Source organism: Neolamprologus brichardi, chromosome 12, assembly GCF_056152115.1.
Source record: "Neolamprologus brichardi isolate AB-2024 chromosome 12, ASM5615211v1, whole genome shotgun sequence".
NCBI classification, from domain to species: Eukaryota; Metazoa; Chordata; class Actinopteri; order Cichliformes; family Cichlidae; genus Neolamprologus; species Neolamprologus brichardi.
This window is the reverse complement of record NC_142115.1, coordinates 11,559,841-11,574,009: the sequence shown is the minus strand read 5'-3', so window position 1 is coordinate 11,574,009 and position 14,169 is coordinate 11,559,841. Positions and strand designations below refer to the sequence as shown.

At 41.9% G+C, this 14,169-nt stretch overlaps 1 protein-coding gene across 1 annotated transcript in view; it reads left to right on the top strand.

Moving 5' to 3' along the window:
* Positions 1–14,169, top strand: part of cacna1ba (calcium voltage-gated channel subunit alpha1 Ba) — a 292,202-nt gene that overhangs the window by 71,692 nt on the left and 206,341 nt on the right. Inside the window, exons 8-9 of the mRNA XM_087849000.1 lie at positions 12,730–12,845; positions 12,988–13,074. Coding sequence (XP_087705126.1) covers positions 12,730–12,845; positions 12,988–13,074 — 203 coding nt within the window. The remainder of the gene's footprint in view (positions 1–12,729; positions 12,846–12,987; positions 13,075–14,169) is intronic.

The window sequence follows — 14,169 nt, the reverse complement described above, 5'->3', positions numbered from 1 at the left end:
ATTTTTATAGACACCTTGTTCATTGTATCAATGTGTAATTATGTATCTTTGATAAATAAATAAAATATTTAATCTTGTATTTGTGTACTTTCTGCTGATTTAATAAAAAATTAGTCACATATCGCTCTGATAAACACAGATGGCTGAAAGAAATGTTTGATGGGACAAAGGAAACAAGTGTCTCGCTGCTAAACTTTTAAGTCACCATGGTTTAAATGAGAAAATGCCACTAGGAAACTAGCAGCCCTTTTATGTAAAACATGAAAAACTCCATATCAGTGATATCTACAAAGGTGTGCTCATTTCTTTGTTATGGTACTTTACTGTTCCAATGAAACAAAAAGAAAATCTCATTTTACCAGGTACATTTTTCGGCCATCCTGACCTATTTTCAGGGGCAAGAATGTTGATGTTAGACTGTGTTTTAAATCAGGTTGTGATCTTAAACTAACTATCACAGCACTGATTTTACTGATTACAGTTGTAATCTCAATTAGAATACCAAACTGGCTTTTCTCCAGTCAGTGTTATGGTGAAATTTAACTTGTTCTTTTGTGTAATTGCACATGGCCCATCACAGGACCCCTTAGTAAGCTGTAAAGCATAAGTTTGCAATTCACTTTTGTCAGAAAACTTCACAGTATGAGAAGTTACAGCACAGTTTCTCCAAGTGTGTGCTTCTTTTTCAGTCAGCGTGCTTTTAGAGCATCTGCATTAGCTCACACAGCTTGCTAGGTCGAGCTTGGCTCGAGGAAATTAAATTGGACTGGGGTGAAGTGAAAAACAGTCGTAACAACAGAAAGCTGCACCAAGTCAAAACAACAGAAAAAACACTTCAGCAAATGTTAAGTAAACATGAGAATGTATTCAAAGAGGAGTTGGGCACCCTGAAAGGAATGAAAGCTGCTATTCATGTGAAAAGTGATGCCACCCCACGCTTCTTCCATCCACGTTCTGTCCCCTTTGCTATGCGAGCAAAAGTCGACGAGGAAATAGACGGACTGTTGAAAGAAGGCATCATCTCGCCAGTGAAATATGCGGAATGGGCGGCACCAGTAGTGCCACTCCTGAAGCCCACAGGGACAATAAGACTGTGTGGGGATTACAAGCTTACTGTAAATACCGTGGCTTCACTGGAGCAGTACCCCATACTCAGAATGGAGGACTTGTTTGCCACACTGTCCGGGGGTAAGCAGTTCTCAAAATTAGACATGAGCCACGCTTACCAGCAAATCCTCTTGGATGACGAATCGAAAAAGTACGTGACAGTAAACACATCTCGGGGGCTGTTCACGTATAACAGATTGCCTTTTGGAGTGGCCTCTGCTCCAGCAATATTCCAGAAGACCATGGAAAGTCTTTTGAAGGGGATACATCACGTAGCGGTGTATTTAGATGACATCTTAGTGACTGGAGTGGATGAGGTATCCATCTACAGAACCTGGATGAGGTGTTGACCCGGTTGGAGGAAGCTGGGTTGCGGTTAAAGAGGTGCAAGTGTGCCTTCATGCAAGAGAAAGTGGAGTATTTGGGGCACATAGTGGACGCCCAGGGGCTCCAGCCAGTGGAAAAGAACGTTAAAGCAATCATGGATGCACCTACCCCCACAAATGTCACTGAACTGAAAGCATACTTAGGTTTGCTAAATTACTACAACAAATTCCTTCCAAATCTGGCAACCCTGTTGGCACCCTTACATGAACTTTTGAGACACGAGGTACGGTGGACATGGCAAAAGAGACAAGAGGAAGCATTCCAGAAATCCAAGAACCTGTTGAACTCAGCAGAGGTGTTAGTTCATTATTCTGCTGACCGTGAGTTGGTTCTCTCATGTGATGCATCCCCATACGGTGTAGGCGCCGTATTGTCACATAAGATGGAGGATGGAAGCGAGAGACCTTTGGGGTTCATGTCACGCACACTCTCTCCTGCTGAGAAAAAGTATTCTCAGCTTGACAAAGAAGGTTTAGCTGTGATATTTGGCATCAAGAAATTTCACAAATACTTGTATGGCCGAGTTTTCACGATTTACACAGATCATAAACCCCTTATCTCACTGTTCAATGAAAAGAAGCCTATACCTCAGATGGGCTCACCAAGAGTACAAAGATGGGCCGTGACATTGAGTGCTTACGAGTACAACATCAGGTACAAGCCAGGAAAACACCATAAAAATGCGGATGTGCTCAGCCGGTTGCCGGTACCAGACACCTGAGCAAGAGATGGCTGAGCAGGTTTTGATGATGGATGTACTGGATGACACATTAGTGGACACTGCACAGATCAAACGATGGACAGCTAAGAATGTCTTGCTGTCGCAAGTCCACGAGTACACCTTAAAAGGCTGGCCAACTCAGACCGATACCTGTTTAAAGCCGTATCGACAGAGAAAGCTGGAAGTAGCGTGAGTAGCTTAATGTTGTTCGTGTGTAATTTACGTTGAGTAGGCTAACCACGTTCTTACATTAATGCATGTAAGGCGAACTAGCAAACATCATCATAGGTACATGCGGCTGTCTTCTAGTTTGATGGCAGATACTCCCTTCACCCTGGCCAAAAAGGCTAAAATGACCAAAGAAAAAGTGGAAAGCAGTTAAACATGAGAGGTTTTTGGACAAAGTTTGTGGTTTTTCCATTGTTTAAGCTGCTTCCAGCCAAGAGTGATACCATATATGCCCCATAGCTGCAGAAAAGGCTAACATTGTTATCTTTTTACAAAAAAACAGCTGAACATGAGAGGTTTTTGGACCAACTTTGTGTTCTCTATTCTTTAAGCACTGGTTTGAGCACCGTTTAAGCACCGGCACCATTTCAAAAGTACCGGTTTGGCACTGGTATCAGATAAAACCTAAACGATACCCATCCCTACAAAAAACCAAATGAACAATTGCAGTATTCTTTGACTAAACTTAAAAATGTCAAGAATGTTGGTAAAGTTTTTTTTACACTTGCTGTTAAAGACTTATCCTTGAATATGTACCTTATATTTGCATACCAGTGGCATTTGGTGACTTAAAAAACTATGTTAAGTATATAACAATATTAATTCAAACAGTTTAAAAGTTACTATTATTTTAATTAAAATAAAAATTTATTAATTTAAATTAATGTCGCAAGAGAACTTAATTGAATAAAATTCTTCAATTAAATGTTATTTATATAGCACACAGCAACAGTTGCCTCAGTGCGCTTTATAATGAAAGTGCCTACAATAATACAGAGAAAACCCCAACAATCATTAGCAGAGCACTATGAGGAAGTGTTTAGATGACAGTTGGAAGGAAAAAGTCTCTTTAGCAGGAAGAAACCTCCAGCAGAACCAGGCTCAGGAAGGGGCAGCCATCTGCTGCAACAAGTTGGGGATGAGTCTATGAAGACATGACAAAGACATGCTGTGGAACTCAGCCAGAGATTAATAATAACTAATAATTAAATGCAGAGAATTGTATAAACACACAGTGGTGTTTTTGTGTAGCTTATCTGCGTAGCAATTTAATACAGCCAGAGAAACAGGGTGGTTGGGTGATGGTAAGGACGAAGCATAGTCTTAAACAGAAACCCCTGGTCCATGACAAAGCTGTTCATGTGTCTAACTGCTTTCCCCCACTCGGCAACACAGCCGCTGGGGATCAAACTCTGGTAATTAGTGATTCTGTTCTGAGACATGTGAAGCGAGAGACACCAGTAACCATAGTCAGTTGTCTTCCAGGGGTCAGAGCAGGCGACATTGAGGGAAATTTAAAACTGCTGGCTAAGGCTAAATGTAAATTCAGTAAATTTAATCACATTGGCAGTTATGACACCCATTTACAATTGGAGGTCACTAAAATTAATATTGAATTAATATTGTGTGTAACTTTGCCAAAGCAATTTTGGACTCTGCGGTTTTCTCTTGTATGTGAGGAGCAGGATTTTGAATTAAATTCTGGATTTAACAGGGAACCAATGAAGGGAAGCCAATATAGGAGAAATACACTCTCTTTCTAGTCCCTGTCAGTACTCTTGTTGCAGCATTTTGGATTAACTGAAGGCTTTTCAGGGAGTTTTTAGGACATCCTGATAATATTGAATTACAGTAGTCCAGCCTGGAAGTGATAAATGCATGAATTAGTTTTTTAGCGTCACTCTGAGACAGGATATTTCTAATTTTAGAGATATATTCAGGTGACCCTGAATCCTCTCTTAGTTATCTGCAATAGGCGTAGACTGCTGGGGGATTCCCATGATGCATTGAGTATTTCTTCTTCAGTCATCTTTTTCACTTATTAGACCTATCTGCAGTGAATCACACTTGGTTATTAATCTCTGGCTGTCTTCCACAGCATGTTTTGTATCCGTATTCCTTCTCTTTCTCCAACCGGTCGTGGCAGATGGCCCTGCACCTCCCCGAGTATGGTTCCTCCCCACTGTCACCAAAGTGATTGCTCATAGGGGATCATATGATGGGTTTTTCTCTGTGTGTATTATTGTATGGTCTACCTTACAATATAAAGTGCATTGAGGTGACTCTTGTTGTGATTTGGCGCTGTATAAATAAAATTGAATTGAATTGAAGTCTAACTATAGTTAGACTACTTTACCAATTTGAAATTGTTGGTTAAACCTGCACTTATTCAATTTGCCTGTTATATTCAAAAGGACATAACACGAGTTCCACTGCCTATGATTAAAATTTTCATATTAATGTGGTAAATAGGTGATTAAAAGTTTCTTACATCACACATTGTCTAAGGAGCTTGGAAAGAAAAGCGTCTGGACTTCTTTAAGTTGCTTCAAGCTAGGGCTGCTCAATTAATCAAATTTTAATCTCGATTACGATCTGGGCTTTCAATGATCATTAAAAATGACTGAGCCGATTATTAGCACTTCCCTCGTGCTTTACTCTCGTGCTGCTCCGTGTAGCAAATCGAGCGCACCTCTCTGCATTTCTAACACGCGTCACAACAATTAAGAGGACCCGAGGGAAGCTCGTAAAGCTAAGCAGAAGTTATTTGTAGAGGAGAGTGACTGCCGTTGGTTGAAAAGAGAGGTAAAAAAAACCCTTCAGTGGTGTGGAAACATTATGGGTTCGCGGAGTCAGACGTGGATCAACTAAACATAGTGTGTAAACTTTGCTACAGTGTCGTAGCTGCACCACAGAGCAACACTGCAAAGTTCACTAAACATAGACAGGGCTCGCAAAATCGCTAGCCCAACGTCCCGGGGCTAGCGATTTTGCCAGTCGGGCTACCAAAATCTATATCTGCCCTGCCCGTCGGGCTGTCATAGGAAGGAAAAATATATGTCAATGCTTTTGCATTCTTTTGGAAATGTAGCTGGGTAATTATGTCATTGGCATCGGTGAGCCACTGTCAGTATGTGACATATTGAAATCGCATTTGAATTTGCGCTTGTTTTTTGCTTTCACTTTGCAATCGCGCGAACTGTGTATAGAGAGCGACAGCACTGATTGGCGAGTGACGATAATTTGCGCAGCAATTCCTCTGACATCGTCTTATCAATCGTTAGCTTACTATGCAAACATGACAAGTGAAATCTCCCGCAGCAAGCTTAAACATGTGAGAGGTTGATCGCGCAGAGAATAGCTGAGTGTTATGTGAGTGCGTGTGTAAAAGCAGCAGGATATATATTTTAGTTCTGCTGAGCCAAATAAGACAGGTCAGGGTGAAGAAGTGACAGCCAAAGAAAAGCTTACCACAAATGACAAATCAGACTATAAGGCAAAAAGAAAGTGCAGCTTTATGGTTTCATGGATAAAAGAATTTCTGTGGCTGCAATATGACGAGCTAAATAACCAGGGCTGCACATAAGTGGTCCGCAGGTGCGCATTCACTGTCAAAATAAAAAACGCTCACAAGATAAGAAGTTGCAACGTGTGTTTGCGTACATAGAATTTTCTGGAGGAGGACAGACATTTGTTTAGAACTCTTAAAGATGTCAAAGAAGCTCCTTTAAGCAATTACTTTGGTTTTCCTCCACCTCCAAAGAAATGTCAGAAGGAATCCGAACTACAAAAGAAGCGCATATTCTCGGAAAAGTGGTTGCAGGAGGTGAGCTGGCTTCAAACAAATGATGAACGCACAGAGACTTGGTGCAGAGTGTGCCGTGAAAATCCCACTCTAGCGGACAAAAACAGTGCCTTTTATATGGACGCAAACGCGCGTTGCAACTTCTTATCTGGTGCGCGTCTTTTATTTTGACAGCGAATGCGCAATGCGGACCACTTATGTGCACCCGTGTAAATAACATAATGTTCTGCCGGGTGTGTTGTTGGTTTTCCCTCGATTTCTGAGTCGATAAGCGCCTTTCTTACTGGGACCAGTCATTTTAAGAAAGGTCCCCATTAGAACCCATGAGAAATGCAAGAAATGCATTATTGCTCAGTCTGCAATATCTTTCCCAGAACAAACACCAATTGCAAATAACATACTAAAAATAAACCTGAAAAATCTGTTTAGACCAGCGTACTATGTTGCAAAGAGTGAACTACCACTGGCAAAATTTAGCAGTCTTTGCAAACTTCAAAAAGCTAATGGCCTAGATGTTGGTTCCACCTGCCTCTTACCCGTGACTTCAGTGGAAATTTCAAATTCAGGATCTGACACAGATGGATTCATGTTCTACACAGTTCTTACAAGTTCATAGAAATTTCTGTTCAATTAGAACCAAGTATTTGAATTGATGATTGTAATTTGTGTTTCAACAATTTCTTGATTAATGTTTTGTTTCCGTTACAATATTATACTTTTATACATCAATGTATAATATTGTAACGGAAACAAAACAGGAAACAAAACATCAATCAAAAAATTGCTCTTTTTTAACGGGGCTACTTAAATTTATTTTGGGCTACCAAAAACTGAAGAGTCTCTGCCCAAAGGGCTACCAGGGATTTTGAAATTTTGCGAGCCCTGGCAGGGCTTGGGCCTAGTACTGGGGTGGCTGGGCGGAGGTGAGTTTTCAGGTTTTTTATTTTCAGGTTTCTTTGTTTGGACCGTCTTGAATGTTGCTTGTTTCTTTGGCTTCACGACAGCAGCTAATTGGCTTTTTAGATCAGCAACTTGTTTTTTCAGCTCTTTTAGACTATCTGACTCTGCTTGAGGAAAAATCTGCATCTGTTTCAGTGACTGTCTGTTCATGAGACACTGCTTTTGGTTTTGTGGCGCTAAAGTCTTTCTTCATTCGTGTGCTTTTAATTTCTTGTCGGTTTTCTGCAGTACGAAGGAGAAGCAATAGCTCTGCATAAGTGGGTGGCTCCTTATGCTTTAGCTCCAACTGCAGTTCCGTTAGCAAGTTATCATACCAGCAACCTCTGTAAAACTGTTTAAGAAACTGCTTATTTACTTCAAGTGTTTCAAGACCACCTCTGTGCACAGTGTGATTGAGAGCCACCTGCAAACTAAGCAGATAAGCAGAGGGCTTTTCACTGTGATCTTCGACGGTGCCAAAAGCTGAATCCAGAAGTTTAATATAGTCTGCAGTAGTGGCTTCTGGCCCTAGAGGGAGAATGAAGTCAGAAGCAGGAGCAAGGAGACTTTCAAGGATCTTACGAGTTTTTTCCAACTCAGACAAAGAAGATCAACGTTCTCATGTTGACTTGTTGATGGAAGCTTCCATCAACAAGTCAACATGAGAATGCCATGTTTCATAGCCAGCTTTGCTGTAAGGTGTGGACATCTTGCCAGAGAAAGCTCTGAGTCTTAATGTAGAGTGATGTCTTTTCAACACTCTTGACAACATGCTTGACTACTATTTTCTGAACCTTTGGTGGGTTGAGGTCAGTTTGAGGTGTCAAGTTTGGTCTTGGAATGTGCCCCGAATGGGTTCAGGAGTGTGAGGCAGTTCAGTTAAGACTGAAGGTGAAATTCCAAGTTGTGTGGATCCTACCACAGGGCAAGTCTGATCAGCAGTATCATTTTCGGGGTTTATTTCAGCTGTCTCAGCAGCTTCAATGGTCTTCCCTATTGTGGACACGGCCTCCCGCAGCACTTCCTCAAAATCCTTTCCACTTAACTTGGCTAAACCTTTCAGGTTGCTAATATAAGCTTCAGTAACACTGCCCCCTACGGTCTTGGTATAGACGTCAGTTAAGGCTCGAATACGTCGTTGCCCACCTCTCAATTTTAAATACATGTAGACATTGAGGGCTATCAGGAGGGGCTATGCGCTTACCTGCTGCTCTCTGGCAGGTAGCTCCATGCCCTCCTGGGGTTTAAATGCACCTTAGAACACACATGCATCAACACTACATATGAGCGGGCGGAGTCTTCACACACCCCCGTGGAGCGGGGGGGCTAGGAGGAGGAGTTGGCCGTCCGATTGGGGTCTGGAATGTGTGCCCTCCCTGCTGCTGCCGAGTCGGGCAGTCTGCTTCTCTCCACCCCAGGGAAAAGGGTAACACTACCTGGGTCTGGGTGCCGTTTCCCCCTCCAGGGGCAAGGGTACCTAGACCTGGGGCTTAGAGTACGCTTGGGGAGTGTGATTGTGTGTACAGTGTCTCTTTATGTCTGTCTCCACATTGGGTGAGTGTTGAGTAATAGCATATGAGAGCATGAGGGTGGGAATGGATGTCTGTATCTTTGTGTGCCTGTATGTCTGTATCTATATGTCAGGTTGGGTATCAGACGCCATCTCTCTGGGGGACATCTCAGGTCCTCCAAGGTATGGAGGCCGATCTCCCCCCACCACTTCCCCTGCCAGTGGCAGACGCCCTCAGACATCGGTGCGTTGGTGGTTCCTTGGTGTCCGGGGATGGGCGTCCAGGTACACACCGGCTCACTCCTTGGTGGCTGCTTGTCGGGGCCTGGGGCTCGCTCGGGCCACTTTTGGGGGTGGGGTGCCCTCAGCCTCTCGGCCTGGGGCTCGGTCACTCTGGCACAGCTGGCTGCCGGCGGAGCTCACGGGCACGTCACTGCAACCCCCCCTGGCTTCTGCTCCGCGGCTGCTGAGTGACCCCTCATCTGGGGCTCTCTTCAGCTCTTTCTGGGATAGTGGCGCGGCTGCCCCTCTGTTGGTCTTCCTTGGTCTCTTGTGTTCTGAGGGCCTCTGGATGTCTGGAGTTTTGATCTCCTCCATACCTGCTTTATGCCCTGGAGGACGGGGCTGTGCCCCCCCACACCCTCTAGCAGATCAGTACATGAAGGAACCTTTTAAATACAAGCGCGCTCATGCTCACAGGTGTACACACGGTTGCTCACACACACAAACTACACCCTTTTTGGCTCCTACCTCAAAGCACACTGTGCGCTGTCGATCTTACGTGCTGCACAATAATGTTTAATATTTAGTATTTACTGTTATATTCCCATAGATCATCGTGATGTTGTTTATTATATTGCTCTCTTTTTCTTCTGCTTGTTTTCTCTTTTTTCTTTCTCAACAGGTGATCCAGGTGATTGATATATGTATTTTTTGTCTGCTTATTTTGTTGTTTTTTGTTTTTTGCCCTTTATCCCTGTCCCTCTTCTCCGCTGTTTTTCTTTCCCTTTTTCTTTCTCCCCTTTCTTTTCCCCAGTCAAGTCTGTCCCGTATTTAGCAAGTGAAAATAAAATAAAATAAACAATAAAAGGTGAATCAAATAGACCATTACGGCAAGGCTGGGATGGTCCATTTGGTAAAGTAAATCCGTTGGGCATCTTTCTTCGCCTTTAGACAATAATTCTGATGGCAAAAGAGCCAAACGGGACAGGCAAAAAAAAAGAAGAAAAAAAAGTTAAGGCTCGAATGTGGTAACTGACATCTGGATTGTCAGTGGACTGAAAGAGGTACGGCAGCATGGGTGCTTATATTTCAACGGCTGCACTGGACTCAAACTCTACAATCTGACTTATGTGGAATGCAGAAGAGTCATCATCGTCAGCGAGTACTCTACGAATAGTACCATGTTGCACTAGAAACTCAAATGCCTCTTTGTCTTTCTCTCTATCTGAAACACCACTAACAATGATGGCATTTGGTACTTTAATGGCATACTTCTCGACAAAATCCATTTTCACAGTATGTGAGTTGTCTGATTAAAGGTCAAAGAGGATTCCAATGTTGTCACACAACACTCTAGGCTCCTGGCTGGCTCGGCACTTTTTATTTATGTAGCACTGGTGGTGTAATACTGGTAGTGGGCATGTAAGACCTGTTAGCACTACTTCTTGCCTTCTTTGTATGTAGTATAGGCAGTATAGTTACCTTTAACAACAATACCAGAACAGAAGGGAAATATGGGCCAGATCAGACAGGTTCTAGATTCGTAGGAGCCAAGGGTGTCTGACAAAAACGCTCTAAATGACAAAGTTATTATATTATTATATTATTATATTTAATTGCTTTTTATCAATATTTATTCCCATTGTGAAATGAGTATTTTAATCAAAAGAATATCAATATTTATGCTTTTAATCCCGTTTTTAACACTGGGTGTGTTAAATACATTTATTTTACAATTTTACAAACAGCTAATTACAACTACCTACCTACTACAACTCCACTCTTCCAGGAAAGAAAAGAAAACACTAAACTGTAGAGTGAATTAAAAAAACAGACATGGTGCAACAGTTCTCTGAACTCTGACGAAATTAAGGACGTTAGTCTGAGGAGGTGCGTTGACAGCCAATAATTGCTCTTTCAACACTTTGAGGGGCCTTCGCACATTATGTGCAAACACTAAATACTACACACTAAAATCGTGATACTCCTCCTTCGCCTTGCAATCAGCACACAGCAGGAAAGGCAGACCTTCATCCCAGTCTCTCTCAGAGTCAAGGCAGTTTTATGCAACCTCTCTAGTGCACCTTGTGGTTGGGGATGCTATGGGCTAGAGAGGACATGCACACTACATAAAGATTGTATGCCTGCCTGAACACTTTTGATTGAACATTTCCCTACGTTACCTCTTGGCTGCCTCCTGTGTGTCTCGATGAGAAGGTGTAGGTCTACCAGTGATGATAATCCTTATTGATGTTTTCTTATCAGTTATTTTGTTAAGACAAATAAAATCCACTTGCTCTAGAGCTACTTAAATTTACACACAGTCATAAATGCATTTTACAGTTCACAGACAGCTGTTTTTAGTTCCAGATGTGAGTAAAACAGTTTTGAGTGATGCTATCATCAGTGTCTTTCTGCTTTTTTCCATGACATTAAGAATTCTCTCCTTTTCCTTCTTCTTTCTCCTTCATATGCTTCTTTTTTCTTTTAATGTGAGTATGCTGACTGTACAAAAAATGAATTGACAGCCACCCTACTTGACAGGTAGCACAGTGGCCCAGAGCCCTGTACCCCGTTTCTTGTCATTAGTTTGACCTTTAGCACCCACTAAAAACATTGCTGCAAACCAAACGTACCCACTCCCCACTGGTACTCCTTACAGCAGGAGTCTGCAAGAAAGAACAAAATGCATACCTCAAAAACTACTCAGCAGGTGGTTGAGAAACACCACAAAGGTGACTTGACCTCCAGTCTTCCTAGAATCCAATAAGACCTGTCTAGTCCAACAAACTCAAATAATCCACTGCCATTGTTGCAAATAAATCTTTTGTCTTGAAACAGGACAACAGAAAACTAACATTTACTGTGTAAGAGGTTTTCCAGCTGCTTGTGGTCAAAGAATTTGGCAATAATTTCTTGCTATCATCAGTCACCAGCAGTATTTCAGTATTTAAGGACTGGCTGGAAACTTCAGTTCCATGTAAAATTTAAAGTGGGTTTTTTAAACCCCCATCATCAGTCTAGTTGTGGTATGCTACTATCATCAGCTATACTACACACTGGTGGCGCCAGTGTCCGGCAGCCTCGCCTCTGTCAGTGCGCCCCAGGGTGGCTGTGGCTACAATGTAGCTTGCCATCACCAGTGTGTGAATGGGTGGATGACTGGATATGTAAAGCGCTTTGGGATCCTTAGGGACTAGTAAAGCGCTATATAAATAAAGGCCATTTACCATACTATCACAAACACAAACAAATATATTGTTGTTCACAGTGCAGGGTATTTAATGGAACCCATTCCATCTGAAAGCACGAGTATGTCCAATGTGCATGTTATTTTTAGCTTATCTTTTTTCTGTCTTGGCCCATGAGGAGAAGATGGTAAATGGTAAATGGACTGATTCTTATATAGCGCTTTTCTACTCTCTCGGAGCACTCAAAGCGCTCTATACAACATGCCACATTCACCCAATCACACCCATTCTCACAAGCACTTTATCTATACTTAGTGCAATTTAACTACATTCACACACATTCATACTCCGATGGACGCATCGGAGAGCAACTTGGGGTTAGTATCTTGCCCAAGGATACTTGACATGCAGACTGGAGGAGCCAAGGATCGAACCACCAACCTTCCGATCAGTAGGTGACCTGCTCTACCTCCTGAGCTACAGCCACCCCACAGATGAAGTCATTGGTTTTAAATTGCAAATATTTTCTAAAACTGGCCAAGTCAAACATCATCAGATGTTGATGTTGACTTAAGATAATCTCATTTCAATTAGTAAAAGAAAGAACAGTGTGTTTTACCGTTGTGACAGATAGTATTTCATTGTCTCAGTATAAGACCATTTTTCAGTATAGTGTGAGGACAGGGACTTTGCCTCACCTGCTGGAAGACAGCCGGCTGTGTACCCATCAACAGCTGAATGCTCCAGGGTCTATGTTGGCTTGTCAGTTTTAATAACTTTTCTTTTTGTGTGTGTGTGTGTGTGTGTGTGTGTGCATGTATTTGTGTTTTTTTTTCAGGGAATTTGCGAAGGAGAGAGAGCGTGTGGAGAAGAGGCAAGAATTCTTGAAGCTTCGCCGACAACAGCAAATAGAGAGAGAGTTAACTGGGTACCTGGAGTGGATCTGCAAAGCGGGTCAGAAACACAATCATATCTTTACACTGCAGGTGTAAATTTAGTTATGACCGATTTTTACCGTTAGATTTAAATAACAGCTTTGCTTTACTTGATGTTAGCACTATTATGACATAATTGTTTATCATATTTTGTGTTGCAGAAGAAGTGATGCTCGCTGAGGAAGACAAGAACGCAGAAGAGAAATCTTTGGATGGAGCATGGTACAAACGAAAACACAACAACTCTGGTGAGGACTGGTATCTTGAGAATCAGTTTTCAACATTGAAAACATTTACATTTAGAACAACATGCAACCATCATTAAGAAGTTAAATATAAAAAGTGAGCTTAAATCTAAAAATCTTTGGATACACATTATAAGACTTACAGGTCCCATATTTTTTAGGTTTTAAAAAATTTATGTTTATTACAGCTTTGTGTGTGGCTATGTGGCTGTGCATACATGTGCCTGTTTGTCTGTTTACATGTGTACTCATAGACCAGACTAGCTCTCATCTGCAACTCACCCAGGATTACAGTTAACCTTTATTATGGTTATAAAGGTGGAAGGCCAATGAGATCAGAATGCAGGAGAGAGGAGGCGGCTCACTGAAGTTAGCATTGTAATATGAGTGCCCTTCATGCAGCTGTGACTCACTTTTCTGTCATTTGAATACTGTCCTGTTTTTTACTCTTCCTTTTTAAGAAATTCTCAATAGCAAACTTGAACTATGTTATTTTACAGAACGCCAACAGCAGCAGAGCAAATTTGGGTGTTATGTCAGCAGAATGGAAAATATTTGTACAACCTAAATTCTTATTTCTTTTATGATAAATATTGCAAGACATTTCACCTCTCATCCGAGAGGCTTCTTCAGTTCTTCTTGGATGAGAGGTGAAACGTCTTCAAGCAACTTAAAGAAGTCCAGACACTATTCTTTCTAAGCTCCTTAGACTACAATGACCTGGATGACTGAGAACCTTCACAGACAACACAGCTTAGCATTCACTGTGTTTATGTTAGTATAATATAAACACAGTGAAGCTTGAAAGTTGAGGGTTCCCGATGGTTAGGAACAAATGCAATGGCATGGCAGGACGCTATAAACGGCCCAAACTTCAGTCAGGAATCAGGAGAACAACTGAGGTAATCCATCCACAATACGAGGTTAGTCATTAATATACTGACAACAACACAGGAATCGAGCAGCTGCCAGAGAAGTCAATATTAATGAATCAATGGTACGGAAGAGGAGGAAGCAAGAAGAATGAGTTGAGTAAAGTTTGACCTATCTGACTGTTTTGTTTCGCTTAATGCGCCTTATAATCCAGTGCACTTTATG